This window comes from Apaloderma vittatum, unplaced genomic scaffold (genome assembly GCF_000703405.1).
Source record: "Apaloderma vittatum isolate BGI_N311 unplaced genomic scaffold, ASM70340v1 scaffold14884, whole genome shotgun sequence".
Lineage (NCBI taxonomy): Eukaryota > Metazoa > Chordata > Aves > Trogoniformes > Trogonidae > Apaloderma > Apaloderma vittatum.
In genome coordinates, this window is record NW_009714490.1 from 16,004 (window position 1) to 33,584 (window position 17,581).

The 17,581-nt window shown below is 39.6% G+C and overlaps 1 protein-coding gene across 1 annotated transcript in view; it reads right to left on the reverse strand.

The window, feature by feature from the left end:
• LOC104273455 (DENN domain-containing protein 1B-like) overlaps positions 1 to 17,581 on the reverse strand; it is a gene marked incomplete at its 5' end in the record, with an annotated part of 79,890 nt that overhangs the window by 14,242 nt on the left and 48,067 nt on the right. Inside the window, 2 exons of the mRNA XM_009868793.1 lie at positions 4,160 to 4,279; positions 12,329 to 12,378. Of these exons, the coding sequence (XP_009867095.1) occupies positions 4,160 to 4,279; positions 12,329 to 12,378 (170 nt within the window). The remainder of the gene's footprint in view (positions 1 to 4,159; positions 4,280 to 12,328; positions 12,379 to 17,581) is intronic.

Genomic DNA, 17,581 nt, shown 5'->3' on the forward strand with positions numbered 1-17,581 from the left:
TAATCAAATAAAACGAAGGAAACTGCCTTTCCGTAGCCAAATGTCTAATGTCTAGGGGCTACTTTTCTGTCTGGAAAATTGACACAAAATGTGTAAAATTGAAACATTCTGTTTCTAAGGGATTTGCCTAAAGGAAGAGTGAGAAAGCTTCAAGCGTGGTCTGAAGTGAAGAACTACAAAGGCTTACCACATAAACCTGTCTTTCTTATTAGAGCATTTCATTTGGAAACATAGGTGACAATTTTACAGTCAGAAAATTAATGAAATCCAAGACTGAGCATTTTAATGATGCATTTTGCGTTCTTCTGGATAGGTAAGGTCACTTTTAGAGTCCAGCAACAGCTTCAAGATTTTTAACAAAACAAATTTCAGCCAAGTTATCTGCACTTTGTACTAAAACAATTTCACGTAGACCCAGAAAGCATTATTCGCACTGCAAGCAGCAGCAATGTTTAGCAACAACATCCTGAAGAATTAAGTCTCCTACTATTATTCAAAAATGAACACTGAGGTTTCTATTGCGCCACTTCAAATCCCAACCAACAAAATTACTATTCCTATTGTGATATCCCTCGTTCTTACAGGGCTGCATTAGCTCAACACTTTGTGGAGAGGGAGGAGGTGACACAGCAGGATTCACACCAAGAACTCCACAAACCAGCCGTGCAGTTTAAAGGAAAAAAAAAATTTTAAAAATTAAAAAAAAAAAAACAAAACAAAACTTGCAAAGGAATCACACAAAACTCTTAGAGAATAATCCAAGATTTATTTACTAATCTTACTGTGGTTTTGCACTTACTGGCACTTTTAATTTGGCAATGGCAGTGAGGTTCTGCACGATCAGTTTAGACAATATTGTATCAGAATTAAGTTCTTCTAACAGAAAGAAGTCTGAGACAATTACCTTGAGGGATTTCTGTTTCCCTATATCAACAATACAGAGACTTTGAACAAAACATTCTGATTTGGGAGAAAATTCTGGTGTGTAAATATAATGTAAAAAAAAAAAAGAATTGTAAGACACACTGAAGAATTTTATATATACAAGTACATATTCACTTTCAAACTGTCCAATTTAAGGCAGAACCACATGGATGCAAATTGAGAGATCATATCCTTTAATTAGTGCTTCAGACAAAAAATAAAATTATAGAGAGAAGTCCTTTAAACCATAAAACTTTAATCTTACAAGCAGCTTTAAGCTGTTGGTGTAAAACTTGAGGACAAGCAGCCTCCTCTTCTGTTTTCAGTTAATCCCATTCAGCAGCTCAAACCTGATGCTGCCATCCACAAAAGACATTTACAAGAGAAAAGTTGTGTCCTGTTCCCCAGTCATCAATCTACCTAAATTTCTGTTATTTCCTTCTCACTACTTCAACTGGCATGTTCCTGCTCTTCTTTTTAGAGATTCTCACTTCGGTTTTAGTTACTTAGAGCCATTTGCTATCATTTTTTCTGTATTTGACTATTTCTACTTGTCTTTGTTAAAGTCTCAGTCAGCAAGGTTAATATATTCCTCCTGTCCGAGGTGATACACATATATGTTCACATGAAGACACAGACACTGTACTTAAACACAGATGCAGGTGTACATTATATAAAAGTCTATGAATATCATGTACATATCTGTGACAGACAACTACTCTGAATTACTCATACATCAGAGACATTATGTGTAAATACACAGTGAATATAATTTTATGCTATTTTGCTATATGGAAGAGACCAAGTGTGAATATGCATACACACTCTATAAAGACAGCATTCATTTGCTAAGATTTCTTTGGTTTTGGTTAAGATTAACAAGCACGTACAAGGGAGAGCCAGATAAAAATGCCAAAATAAATCTGGTAGCAAGTCTTCTTTCACTTGGTCACTTGTAAAGAATCTTGGGCTTCAGAGCAGAAACCAGACTGGATAGCAGAAGGTCCGATGGAAATACTAACGTGTTCGTTCTGTCTGAGCTAAACGCACCAAACACACAAACTGGAGAGAAATAGGCTACTAAAGTAGAGGTGCAATGTCATGGAGCTAGTGCTGTTAGACATTCAGCTATGCATTGTAAATTAGAAATTGTCACAATAAAAGCAATAAAGGCAACGCTTTGATTATGGTTGGAAAAAAATTATAGCCTGTCACTTTTCATTTTCCTAGTCATTTTTACCAAGCAACAGGCCACCGACTAATCTTTAGCTGCTGTATGTCTGTGGGGAAATGTTAAAAGAAATACCCAAGTTTACAGCAGCTGAGAATTTGTGTCCTCTGCTTTGCAGCACTACATACAGTACTTACATCTGCGTATTTCGGTGTGCGTAATGGATGAAAAATTTGTTATTACAGCACTAAAAAGCCAGCCAGACAATGTTAGGAATACAAGTTAAAAAAAAATTTGTTTCTAGCTTGGTGAGGGAAGAAAAGATTCGCTCAGAGAAAAGAGCTAGAAGCAGATACTTACAGTCTCATTCTGGGCCTTAACATGATATATCAACAAAAGATATCACAGAGAAAAGGGTTAAGTATTTATACTCTAAAATCCTAAGAATTAAACCTTTCTGAAGCACTATTAAAGTACTGTCAGGATCACAGAAAGCAAATCAATTTCCAGAATATTTTCCTTTTCCTACCATATTTTCATTGTATGGTAGCAATTACTACTTTTTTGCAGTATTTATAGCAAAGATATGTTTTTAAATCACTTGCCCAAAAATATCCAGTGTAGTGGCTCTCAGTATTATTTTGTAATCTCTTTAAAAGCTCACAAAAGTCTTGATGTGATATTTCCAGCACTACTCCACAAGTTTTTATGTTGCCCAGTCTTTTTTTCCCCCCTCTTCTGCACGTTCTTTTACGGATACTCTAAAAAAATTCAGTGTTGGGTTTGCCTCCCTAAATCCTGGGATCTGCCCTAATGACATCTTTCAGGACTGCCCAATTTCCATGTTGTCCAAATACTTGATGGGCTGCTTTTCTCCACAATCTTTCTAGCTTACTCTCCAAAATTCTCTCAAGCTGCACCTCTGCTGCCAATGGGTTTGGCTCCTTCGCAGGACATTGTGGGGGACGGCAGCTGGACTGCTGCTAACCTGGCATTGGTTGAAGACATTGACCTTGACAAATTCCCAGTGTACCCTTAAGATGGGAAGTTGTGTGTACTGAGTTTGGACATGTTTGCGGAACTTTCTCCCTCAAGATCCGGGGGGATGACCCCAGCCAGAAGCTGCTAAGTGTTACCCAATTAGAATGTGAAAAACAAGTGTTTGACCTATACGCAAAGGCCACGCTACCTTCTTCTAGCACCTTCGACTATGTATAAAAGGCACACCCTTTGTGTAATAAAGGAGCCATTTTTGAGCCATTCTAATACCATTCAGTTGTGTCGTGTCTGTCTCTACAACGACAGGACATGGCTCCTCTTTCACCTTGAGTCTGAAGGCAATTATACTTGAATGTTCTTCTTACGTGCTGTTGAACTGCAAGTCTCTATCTCCTCTACAGGCATTACAGGCTGCTGGGCTTCTAACTGAAGTTGCAAATTTGCTTTTTTAATTAAAACACTCTGCCATTTAATTAAATTAATTTAAAGGACTTTAAGACAGCTAAAAACAAATGGTTTTTTTCATTATCAAAACAATTGTCTTATGGAAGAAGAAAGAAAAAGCAGAGGGAGAAACAAAGTATTTCACTGGGGTCAACTTCTCCATCATTAATTCCTCTTCCACAATGAAGCAGCATGCTCTTCAATGAGAGTTATCTGTCTCCGGCATTTCTTGAATTAGCTATAGTCTGGTGAAAGAACATGGAAGAGACTCCCAAAAATCTTATTTTCAAGAAGGAAATATAGAATGGTGCACTGTATTGTTCAACTGACTGGACGCTTGTCAAAGGTCTCATCAGAAAGTAAAAATATTCACACAAAGCCTTTAAAGCTGCAATGTATGGTCCTCTAATTTTAAGCTGAAAGTTCATGTTATTTGAATAGAATTTAGCCTCACACAGGAATACCATCACATGGAGCTTGGGACCAGTTTTATGCGAAAACAGAGACAACACCCTTGTAGATGGAGCAGAACGCATTTGCAGAGAATTTGCAAAAGGTAATTTTTTCTTGTATTTTTCTTATATTCCCTCCTTGACTCAATTTTTTCCTACACCGGCTTACCTGAGAATACAGAGGCAGACCTTGCCTCCTGACGTCAAACGGCAAAATCCAAACCTTTGCTTACTTTCAATGTCGGTGAGCACGAAGGTAAAATGCTGTCCTACTTGGTTTTGCGACACCCTGAAAAATTAAGACACAGAGCATAAACCCGCTAAATCACAACAAAACACGAGCATTTAAGTCATCGGTCTCGAGCATTTTCATGCCCAAGCCTCACTATCCTTTCTCTCCCCTCCCACCAGCCAGGAAAGCCTCTTGAACCCAGGGCTCCTTCCTTCAGCCGTGCCCCCGCTGCCGTCCCAGCCCAGTGCTCCGGCAGACGGGATCCAGCTGACCCAGTCCCCATCTGAATGGACGGGGCATGGAATAAGGGAATGGAATAAGACCTACGTAGAGCCAGTACAAACCTCCCACGGCTTTTTGGCTTTGAGCATACCTCGGATCTGGAAACCAACAAACCGTACCTGGGGTTTACTCACAGAAAGACTGACTGTGCTTTTCCAAAATCTCCCAGAGAAAAAAAAGAAAAAAAAAACACACCAAAACCAAACAGCTTCAGGTAGACTTGGCATTTTCAGCCAGAAGAGGTAATGTGTGGCACAGAATGAATCATAGAATGGTTTGGGTCGGGAGGGTACTTTGAAAATTTAATTAAAATCAAATGAAAACTAAGTTATGATGGAGACTGCACAGAGATTTGAAAACGTAAAATGCAGCAGTTCTGTCTGTAATTCTGTTTTCTGCTGTTCTTTCCCTTTCTTACACGATCTTCCACAGCAGAATACCCAGGTACCTGCTGGGAAGCACTACGATTAACGTGTTGTGTGGTTCAATCTTAGATGCTAAGCTGAAAATGAATACTCAGAAAAGTTGAGAACCATCACCGATCTCAGCCTTCCATGCTAACAGCACAGGATATTTTTTAATTTAATCCCTTCAATATGGGGGGGGGTTGTTGTGGGTTTGGTTTTTTTCTAAATCTCCACCAAAATAAAATATAAAAATCTTCCCATAGGGAAGAACAAAGTAGCAGATGATCAGAGAGCGAGACAAGTTACATGGGACACAGGCACATAATACTGCTTAACGCACGCGTGGCAACACCTTAAAGATTAGTGAAGCGATAACCCAACCCAGAACTTTTAGTCTCCTCCTCATTTCCATTTGGTCTAGTCCCTCCTAAACATACAGGGTCTTAGCTGAAACAAAAACCTGTGCCGAGCATATACAAGGTAAGAAGACACATTTAGTCCAATATAATCACTGGAAACCCACGACAAGAGTAAACACTCAATGGCTTTCGCTCAGTCCTTCACTTTTCAGGTTCTGCATAACTCGCATGCTGCCTGGATATTACGACAAAGAGCCATCAACAACGATGCAATCTTCTATTTCACACCTTGGCATTTTCCTCGATTCCCGAGAGCAGATCACCACCGAACCCAGCGCGCACCGTGGCCGGGAGCTCAGCCAGCAGGAGCCGCTCAGCCCCAGGCAGCAACCTCGGCCGAAAAATAACCGAGAGTGCAAATTAAATGTATGTAAAGATGGCACTACACAAGACCACTTTAAGAATGAGATTTAAATTCTGGTATTCTCTATTAAAAATAGCCCAGCCAAGTTATGACAGCTCAGCAGGAGGCATTTCCAGTGCCATCTTCACCGCCTCCCTTTGCTTCTTTAAGAGAGAGAACTCCATGTTTCGACAGTCAGTGTAAAAGTGGCCCAGCTTGAAAACTGCTTCCCACAGAGTTTAGAAGAAGATGTAAACAGCATGTTAAGAGATTTTCAAACTGAGAAAAACTCCAAGGCTAAAACTGAATCTCTGCAAAAAAACACCCCAAAAGTTTGGTCCCACTTGCTAAAAAGGAACAGCTAAAAGAAGCCAGTGACCGTCCATCTGGAGCATGTTTTCTGATCAGTTTAAAATACTGAATTAATTCTAGGTTTTTAATTTAAGAAGTCCACTTAAGACGTGGGAGCAGCAAGGAAGCCTGGTTTTCTTACTCCTCTTCAGCAGCATTAAAACTGTAAGCCTACATGTAAGCCTCAGAAACAAGCCATCTATGACTGAGGACTCCTATGTATCAACCCATAACCACAACTTACAAACCAGACACACAAAACATTCTATCACCATTCTATCACTTCTATCAGTATATATATGTACGCATGTACCATCACGTGGGCAACGCCGGCTGTGCACCTTGGGGCTTGTGCCTCTGTTTCACTGCAGAGCATCTATCGGCGCGCAGGATCAACTCGCCAAGCCTCAAAAACTTTCTGCAAAATGCAGGTCTAGCTGGCTATTTGAAAAAAATACCATGTACTCATTTGTTGCGGGGAGAAGAGGCACAAATCCCTCCTAACCATCACTGACCTTCCCCTCAATCACTCCTCTGCGTTGATTTTGACTTACTTGCAACTCTTGCCCTGCATTGCTTACTTCTAATCTTAGTTTAAGAAAAATAAATCACTAATAGCAAAGAATGTGTGTAAATACTTATTAACGCTGCAGACTACAAAGGGCTCTTTCAAGGTTATTACAGTTCACTATAGGAATAGAAGTAGTCATTAAAATTTTCAAAGTACACCATTTTCTACACAATGCAGAAAAGGCTCTTTGGTCCCCATGAAGTAGGTAAAGAGTCGTTTTAAAGATTTTTCTTCACGCTATCGCCATTGTTCAGGCCTTATATTAACGCTGCCTTCAGAGAGCTGACTGGCAGGAATTAAATCTCCTCTTGGAACAAAAGCCAGCATGTCTAATCATTAAATTTACCCCTCGTCCTCAGTAAGAATTGCTCTTCTTCCACATTAATCTGTTCAGGATACAGAAGATGTTTGAAATTATTTTTTCTTCAAATTTTAACCATTTCTAGAGGGTTCTGAATTTTTGCCAGATTTTTCGGAGAGTTCATTTTCTCAGTAAGTTTCAAATAATGAAAAACTTCATGCACAGGAATACAGATTTTGATGACTTATTTTTAAAAGAAAACAAAGTTACTGGTACTATCAGCTACAAGGTGTCACATACACATACCTGACCAATCTAACTAAAGTACACAGCTCCAAATAAAGTTTGGCAGCTGCTTCCTAAACCCGAAAATCACAAATGCATTTTGTCTCCCAACTCGATGCTGAAAAGCAACCACCACCAGTCATTCACTCTATTTCTGCCCAGATCAGAGAATAGATTAGAAACTGTTTCAAGCAGGAATTTAAAAACCAGATGAAGGCAGTGGTACAAGCTGATGAGACAGTAACCCTAAGTAACCCTAGGTTGGCCTGTCTCCTTCAACTAAGTGCTAATCCTAAATCGAAACTTCAGGAACTATTTTCTCTGCTTCCAAGCCCACCTCATGATCCACGACTCCACTGCTCAGGCTCCCCTGCTCCAGCTGAGCTGTCTGACTTGAGCTCTGCTTCCCAGAAACTCCAACCCCTCACGCGCCGGAAAGAAAAGGAACAGGAAGAAAGAAGAGAGGAACATGTACAAAGCTACCCCCAAGTAAGATGTCTCCTACACATAACAAGTATAGTTAGCTCATAACTGGGGTTACACTTTCAAAATAATAAAACATTAAAAAAAACCAAAAACAAACAAGCCCACAACTAGTTAGTAAAGAGTCTCACTGGGTGTATTTAAGTTGCCTGCTCTGTCTGGGCACCCTGGCCATGATACCTGGCCAAGGGTCCATGGGAGCACGCCGTGGCTCCCTCGGCGTGCCCATGTTTCCTCTCAGATGGGGCAACTTCTGTGCACACATGGAAACCAAATGACCCAGGCTGAAAAACAAATAGTTACACTTTTCCATAGTGCAGAGCGCTCGCTGCAGCCTGTCGTTATAAAGACTCCTCTCTTCCACATACATGCGATATTACGCACACACGCGCCATGAGATAACAGATGAAAAGAACTCCATCGCATAAAACTGTTGTTGCATTTTGGAGTTCCCAGCCCATCTTGCAAATTACTGAAACGACCAAAGCATACAGCAAATAGCATAGTTTATTTATCTTCCTCTGTACAGCTCGCAATACATTCTCAGTTATTTAGTTTTCATTCCCAAGTACTTACTTTGGGCGTAAAAATTTTTGTGTAAGATACCTTATAACTGCCTTTCACAAGATGTGCAAATCCAACGATCTCTACAGCCAATGTTTCGCACTTGTCTTGACAACAGCACACAGACTTTCACCAGAATAAAAACCAACAGAAACAGCATTAGCCAGGAATGGGAGAGCAAAAGTGATGTCACTCCTGCCATCATTGACCCTAACAGATTATGAGTTAAATAATATGCACAGTAATTTCCGTACTCGAGCAATATCCTACCGCTAATGAGAAACCTCCTGCAGCAGCAGCACTTCTTCCACGCCAAAATATAACACTTCCCTGCAATCGGGCAAGCGCTGTAGGGGAAATTAATGAGGTACCTATCACTGTCTCCGTGCTGATCCTACAGGCAGTTTGCAAAGCTAAAAAGACACATGCACTACACATTCAGAAGAAATGCATCCTGAAAGGGAAAACACAGAGGAACGGAAGGAGAAAAGGGAAGTATTTACAGCAGAGACAAGTGAGAGAGATTCAAAGCACAGATAAAACTTGAGGGTCAAGCAGTGATGTAGCACAGCTTAGGGCTGAATTTGAAATAGGTCCAAGAAGGAGAAAGGGAAGACGACGCACGCTCAGCAGTCACCACCCAGCTAAACCATGGATGTAAAGACTGAGGTGTGGGCTCTCTGCAGAGTTACACGCGAGTTCTGGGTCAAGAGCGAAAATATGGAAGACCTCTAGAGAAAGAAAAGAAGAAAACCACACAGAACTTGCACATAGGATTCAAGGAAGGAGAGAGAGGACGAAATGCCTTTTCTAGTGTATTAATGTTAGTTTAGAAAACATTAAAAGGAAATTAAAATCTGTGCATTCTCAAACGTTAAATCCTCCTATTGCATATGAGAAGAAATGGAGAAAAGAATTCTGTTTCAGAGAAAAGGGAACTTATTCATAAATATGTACAAGTAAACCGTTAGAATGTTATACAATTGTGCCGCTTATTTCGCCTAAAGTAAGTTATTCACCAAAAAGGTGCATGGGTTCCTGGAGTAAACACTCAAGAACTTCTATGATGCAATTCATCTCTTAACTCCTTTAAAATAAAATGTAAGCCATAATCAGCAGTAATGAAATTAAATGCTTACTTTCAATAAAAAAATTATAGAAAAAACTCTCAGTTATATTCAAAACATTACACCATCGTGCGGTTTTTTTGGCTTGACTTTAGGTTTAAATTTAATGGGAGATACCTGCAGATTTTTAACTGCCATTCCCAGTATGTACTTATTATAATTAGAATGAGTAGTGTACAGCTATTTATAACATCTGCATAAAAGATGAAGTATGTCTGGTGAGATGATCTAAGCAGCATCCAGTAGTGAGAATTAGATCTGGATCTTTGTCTATGATCACTGTAGCACCATGAATGAAACAAAATCAAATATGTGTTCTCATTTCATTCACTTCTCAGTTCATTTGACAATTAATACAGGTGAGCTGGAAGAAAACAGGTGATGATGGTCTTAAAGCACTGTTAAAGCACAGTGGTTAGATTTCCTATTTTTATTGAGTTTTATTTAGCTAGTTAACAGAAAAGACACTGCATTCCCTCCAACTTTGCTGTGTAGTAGGAATCCAGAAGCAATCTATGGAACAGAGCCACATTTTCTGTTCTAGGTATCTTGATCAGCAGCATCAGGGGAAGTTCTCAGCATCAGGGGAAGTTCTCACTTTTTGCACTGGTAATTTCTACACTTACTAGGAGCAGCTATTGCTTGAAGTGGCTTATATGTGTATAGTATACCTAATACAGGTGGAGAAACTACACTCTCTAAAGTACAACACTCTCAATCAATGAAACAGATACTTTGTGTTTCACTTCAGTCAAAGCTTTCTGTACAAAAGTTGTCATTGAAACGATCATGATCCTCTATACAAACAAACAAGCAAACAAACAAACAAACAAATAAATAAATAAATATTCACCAGGCAAGTGAAAAGCACATTTATGGCTAGACAAAACCAAAAATACTTGTCACACCTTAAATGACCATTGGAAAAAAGCCACATAAAAATGAGCTACAGCAGCGGTGAAATCCTTCCAACAGTTCAAATTTCAAACCAAAACAAAACTGAGAAAGAAGACAACAACTGGTTTTCTTTTGAGAAAGTGGCAATGTATGTCTACATTATAGAAAACGCTCGAACTGAGAAGTAAATGGTAAATACACCAGGCAGCCAGGAAGCTGTTCACACAAGCAGCTTGCCAGGAAACAGTCTCCTGCTTTCTTCAACGAGCTTCCAGTATTTCTGTCCTTTTCCCCACAATAGCCCGGCCCCTCCTCCTTGGCCACGCTCTTCGCTACTCATGATCCTGCATTGCCTTTGGTTCTCCCACAAATCCCCTTAAACCCAGCTCCCAGCTACACAAGAAGCTGCGAGTGCAGCGGCCGATTTTAAAGACACCGCGGTACCGCCCGGGCAGTCAGCACACGTTGGGTTTGGTCTCGTCAGTACATCCCAGCTTCCAGCAACCCCTCCTCCCTCCGTCCAGCTGCTAATTTTTATGAAATTTGTAGAAATTTCACATCCTTGAGAGCTCTGCTTTACAGTCAAGTATAAGGCCAAGAGTCAAAAAAGAATGTCTGGGGCGGGGGGCACAGGAGGGGATTAACAGACAAACAATGGACATTTCATAACTTTTTTTTCCTTTCTCTTTTTCCTCTCCTTCAGAAACTCAGCTGTAATACCTACCTACACTATAAATTCATGTATTCCCAGTTTTGTGACTAAGCCTATCCATCTCACACAAGCAGCTAAGTGTCTTCTGGATGGTTCAACAGCAATAATTAATGCAAGACGAGTTACTTCCAAATAATTATTTGCTGCCACTGATTATCTTTTTGCCACTGGATGGCAGCAACAGAACCTCACCTTTTTCTGCTGTCCTCAAATTTTATTTCCATTATTCATCTTCATTACCAATTTTAAACAGAAATCTGTACATATCTTAAGCACATTAAAGACTTTAATGCTCTAAAGCCAACACTGACAACCGTATTAGTTAAGTCATTAAAACAGCTTAAAGGACAGTGAGATTAACCAGTTCAAACCCCAAACAACTTAATTAAATTCAACTATAAAAGACTAAATGAACCTAGTTTTACTTCAGGGAACTTCTGTTTATGACGATCTTGATTTTGCCAGTGTGTTTTTTTTCTGCAAAGCCTCTCTTCCTTCCTCCATACACACACCAGCTTCTACTCCACTTGTATCCAACAGCGGCTTCTCGTCTTTGAGTTTCCATCTACAACCAATGTCAATGTTGTTCTGAAAAGAGCTCAGCCTGCACACTACCTGGGGTGGTTTTTTTTGATTAATTTTTTTGATTAATTATGCAAATCAAGCTTCTAATTCAATCTTTGCTGATTTGGACAACACGAGTTTTCCAAACTGAGTGAGTACAATTTATTAAATTAATTAGTATTAATCATTTTGACAAGCCTAAATAAGTATTTTAATTAGTAAAAAGGTTTTCTAGGAACAATTTCAATGATGGGCAGTGTTACACGGAAGACACACTATCACTGTTTCCAGAAAGATAAGGGCTAATTAATTATAAATAATGGTCTTGATTCTTCTCTGAGAAAAATCAATTGCATATTCAGTTACCTCCATGCAATTAAAGTATTAATCTCTTTGAACCCAAAAACCGTATTTTCTGTACTGTTCAGCGAGATTTTTTTTCTCCTGGTGCACTGTAACGTTTTTTATGATACTCGCTGTGTGAAGGAAACTGTGTTATATCCTTATATTAACACAGATGGTGTTTACAATCATAACGGACAAAACCAGGAGCCGGAATGGAGGTCTATCTCGAAAGAGATATTCCCAAAATTCTGTACAGCTGCATTTTGCTGTAATTATTTGCTACCAGTGGTTTCATACTTACTTGAGCACGAAAGGATATGTATTTCTCATCTGCAGGTGCGAGTTTAGGGAGTACAGTGTGTTTTCCTTTTCTTTAAATCTTTCCTTGCAATTCTGCTGAATATCATTTTCTTTGAAATATTTTAAAATAAATAAAAAAAAAACGTATCACATACCTTTCCACGTCAAAAGGAAAGCAGAACTTCGGGACGCTGTTCAGCACTTCCTGTAAACATAAGCAAAAGAAATCAAGTTAGGATTTTTGTAAAGGCTTTTGAAAAGCTTTTAGGGCAGTTGCTAGCAGCTACGGCTCGCCTTTAAAAAAATATCCAAAAATACTCCTAAGAAATAACAAGTTTGAGGAATACACGATTGCAAAAAATACAGCACACGTTCCTGGAATGAAATAATTGATTATTAAAAAGGAATTAAGTTTGTGCTTTGGCAGATTGCAAAGACAATGCCATAGAAGCCCCAGGAGGGAAAGGCCTGGCCTGAAGGGTATTAACACCCTTCACATCCCCGCTGGGATTCCCTTCAACAAGGCCATATGGATTTTACAAGAAGCACCACACCATATGGGTAAGCCACGTCTGCTGCTACTTGTACCACAGACTAGCCACAGGGACTTCTGACAGATCCTGGCTCAAAAATACAAATGTTGTTTGAATTAAAATGCAGGCAGAGAAAAGGGAATGAAGTTGGCAGCAGAATGAATCGCAGAGAGGTGTAACAACCCTATACATGTTCCCGAGTCAAATGCTGAAAATGATGGAAATCGTCTGCTGGTCCAAAGGAGAAATTTATATGATTAACTCTTTGGGTTTCACAAGCAAGCCTTGCTATTAATAAAGGGAAAGGGGGGGAACTCACCGGATCTACATTCGTACCGTAATAGGAAAGGATAACATCGTTCTTTCTTTGCAGAATTTTATTTAAGAAGTTGTTTAGTGGCAAATAAAATGTGTTAATTAAAATATAAAAATCCTCTCAAACTCGTCAACATTTTGCTTTTAAAAAAAGTGAATTACCAGATCAGTTCACAGCAAATATTAAACACGGGTTTTACAAGATCCCAGAAAAGCAGGTTTTATTTCCTTGCTCCCAACTGGGAAAGCAAAGCCTCTGTGAAATGCTTCAGCTGAGAAGAGACAGTCGACATCAATGTAGTTGGTCAAAGCTACAGAATTCCCTTTTTGTAGCGGACCAACAGACACGTACCGCTGTACACACGAGTTATCCCAGAAGGCACGTGTTTTCAGAAAAATGCCTATCGATTGCAGATTTCCAGAGCTGCAGATGGGGGTTTAAGCACATGATCTAAGACATTAGCACTCTCCAGCCTGAACTCTCTGTCTACAGCACGTTGAACAGTCAACTCCCATTAGGGGAAATTATGTATTTAAATTCCTACACACTACAATGACTATTTATTTCAAACATTCGCCTGGCTCAGTGGATAGTGTAAAACATGAAGAACCCATGCGCGTTAATCAGCAAGGGAGGGATAGTTCGGGAAAAAGAAGCCTCCGAGTACAGCACGTGTACGTTAGTTGCAACATTTTAAAGGTATATGATGTGCCCCAGTAAATCATCACGCAGTACAAAATGGAAAACTCAACTTTTTCTAGAGTTTTTAGGTCACACGGGAGAGTTCAAGAAATCTTTGGAACTTTTAGTTTGTCAGCACAGATAGCGAAGGGCATGAAACCCACACACTGCGATTTGGGAAAGCTTATTACTTAATTATAAACAAAAGCGGTACATATAATATTCTCCAAACGAAACTGCTCGAGCACCATCCTGAACCACTGCGAGTGGCCTCTGCAGAAGGGTGAGGAGTAAAATACTAACAGGGCAGGTAAATATTTGAATTTCTAGGTAAACATTTGAATTTCTACAGGCAGGAAACAAGCATACACAATGTCAGCATAGTAATAATAAGCTCTAGGAAAAGAAAGCAACAGAATGGGCTATCTGAAACTTTTAATTCAGTCATTCCTTCAACATTTCCCAATAGTTCAGGCTCATAAAGCTTGTTTTTCGCCAAGAAATATTATTTTATACTATTTATACTATCTACACCTCTTCTCACACTACAGGAAGTCATTTTTTTCCTCACCACTGAGGATTTTAATTGCTGCCTGGCGAGCTTCGCGTCGACTCAGAATTGGGTATGGAAATATATTCATTTATGTTCCCCATTGTATCCTCTCAGCATAAATTATCGCGCAAGAAAAAGAAAAAACAAAACCCAAGAAAACCAAAAGGTACTAGCTCAATATTTTGACTTGACAACCTGAAAATTACGGGTGTGTTTTGTGGCTTTTTTTCCAGGCTGGGCTGCAGGACAGGGTTTTCCCTGGCTCTGGCTCCGTCCCTCCCCCAGCACACGTGCGCACAACTTCTGCGGAGCAGCCTCAGCTCGCTTCCCAACTGGCAGGAGCATCCCTCGGGGGACAAGTCTTTAAACCTCCGCACTCTTTAAAATTCAACCAGCCAGCAGGTCTATAGACTGGTGTATAAACAAAAAAAAAAAAATTAAAAAAAATCCTCTCTCAGCTTATGTCAGTGACAAAGCGGCTCAGCAGTTGACTGCTGCTCCCCTGACAGCGTAAGCTGGGTTTACACAGATCAATAGATGGAAGTCCCACCTAGCTTCCAGGGCTCAGTTTTCTCCCTTAATTACAGGTGTTATTCATATTTTTAAAATGGAAGAAAACAAGACGCCCCCAAGACGCTCCTAGATGAATTTAAAACGCAAATGGCACCACATACACACTCACGTACACAGTCACTACACGAGCACGACTGCAGTTGATACTTTCAGCAGTGACCTCTGTATTGCATAAAATGTGAGCTCTGGCTCCTAACGGGTCATCAGCATCAAGGATCCATGACTAGCCAGGACCATCTTGAGCCAATATGCACGCTCCCAGGAAAAAAGAAAAATACGGTGCCTTCTATTTTCATAGCTTTCTAAAAGCATGTGGTTATTTCTGAAGACAAAAGATTGTGCAAGTCTTCAGAAAGCAAAATATCCTCAATTCACGTGTCCCATGATTATTTCCTCCTCTGGTTCTTCATGCTCTTTGTGGTTTCAGAAACGGTCACTGCATCATAAAGGAAAGAAATTGCATACAAGGGGAAAAATGATAATGATATCGTGAAGGTTAAAAAGAAGTGTATCTATTTGCTTTCAAACACCAAATAAACATCTACAGTTGCATACACAATTGAGTTTAATTGCTAAATTAAAGGATAACTAACTCCAAGATATACTATCTCCTCGCTCCAAGAGAAAAAGAAAATTATAAAAATGTCATGTGAATGACAGCACGCTGCTTCCATCACAAAAAGCTTAAACCGAAATGGAAATGGTGTTTATGAAACTATTTCCTTTACACCTATAGTACAGCAGTAGAATATTGCGTTCGCACAGGTGCATGGTGCAGTGGTTTTATTAATTCACTTTTTTCAAACACACTACTCAACTCCAGCTTGGCCATACTCACTGGGCTCTACACTGAGATGATATTACAGAAGTCTAAAAAGTAAGAATTATTTACCGTTCTTTGCTTATTCTGATACCCATACAGTTAACTCCGTGTATCATCACTTTATAAAGCAACATAAACGGTGGTAGAAGAAGCTTCTGACCTCATACAAGCAAGCTTTTTGGAAAAAAGCTTGTGATAATTCGCAACCTTGCCCTTAAAGGAAAATGACTGGTTAAATACTTTGGAAAGATAGGATTTACTTTTTTAATAACATCACAGTCAATTGATATAAGCCTATGAAACCTTTACAGCTACTCGGTATACACGGTAGAGCACAGTGATTTGGGAGGATACTTGTTTCTTCGCCCACTTGAACAACACACGACATGATCTCACTACAGCTGGAAGGGGGCCCAGAAGCTGCTTCTATGAGAAGATTGCACCAGATTTGATATATCTTACAGAATCAGCTTTTTAATGTATCTCTACACAGGTACGAGTAGGGTTTTTTACTTATGCATTTCAACCAATGACCCTTTTCTATGTAGACGATGCCTGATGACTTTAAGAATCAACAGAAATTAAGTTCACCACTTACTATTATGCTACCAAAATATTTAAATACTAAAGCTTAACCTGATAAATTTTGGAGGTTAGAAGGATGTGGGAACTGAACTATTCACCCCACCATTTTTTTGTCTCATTATAACACAGTCTGCAGTTTGCATCTAAGTGGGGAGGGAAAAGAACCTGATTTTTTCCAAGTGCATAAGCCAAAGAAATATCAATTAGAGGAGCACAAACAAACGGTCATCCACTTAGCTACAGAAGGCTTTTGCACTTCCCCTCCCCGTCACTACCCTTATTTCAGCTGTTTTCTTTCTCAATAACAATATTTTTCTAGCTTTTGCCTTTCTCTTACTTCTCTAGCGTATTTTCATGAAGAACTTTGCCCTGTCCCTTTTCACTGAAAGGGAGAATTCTCTTTTTTGTCAGCCTTTTATGTTTGTCATACTACTTTATTAATAGAGTCTCCTTTTTTCCCTCCTTGGTGAGGAAAGCCACTTGCTATTCTGTATTAGTATTTCATCTAATTGTCTTTCAAAACTCTTATATTTTCTTGCTGCTAGAACTTCCTCTCTCTACTAACCTCTCTTTAAATGTCTTCTCTACCTGACTGCAGGTCTGCCTTTTGGTTCTTCTTATCAGTTCTCCCTACTCCATTCTCCAAGCCCCACATCCTCTCTTCAGCACTCGTAGCCCAACCTGCTCTCCCACCTTTTCCAGAGTCTTCAGTCATCCTGTGCCAGCCCAACCATACAAACTGGAGACCTACTCAAGACTGTCACGACAGGTATTTCAAACCAGTGACATCAGTGGGAATATTCAAATGCTTAAAGTTAAGCTCAGATTTAGGTTCATTCTTAAATCAAAGCCAGGCTGCTTAGCGTCTTGCCGTGGTGAGCCCTTCATCATTATGGCTCAGCAAAGGTGAAATTCTAATGCTGCCACATAAAACAGCCGAGGAAAAGGACAGCTCTGTCCTCACCACTGACGCGTCCTTTTTCTTCCTCTGAAGCCGTGTGCACCCACAGCAGGGACCCACGCGGAGCCAGCAGCAGTAGTTGTATTTCAAAGACTTAGCTCTTACCTCTGCTAAAACTCTCATCAGAAATTTGTGGCTACAATAAAGACATTATCAGACGTCCATAATTATTTTAACCTCCCTGTGCCTCTCTGCAAAGTGCAACATTCAGTGATTATCTAAAAAATAAATCAAAATAATAAAAAAACAAAAGTTATCTGCTTTCTGAACACTTAAAGCAAAGAAGAATAAAGAAATCAAATGCAAATGGTTTAGGAGGTAGACGCAAAGCTCTTAAGTAAATAAATAAAAACGTATTTTAATGTTATAGTACTTCATTGTTG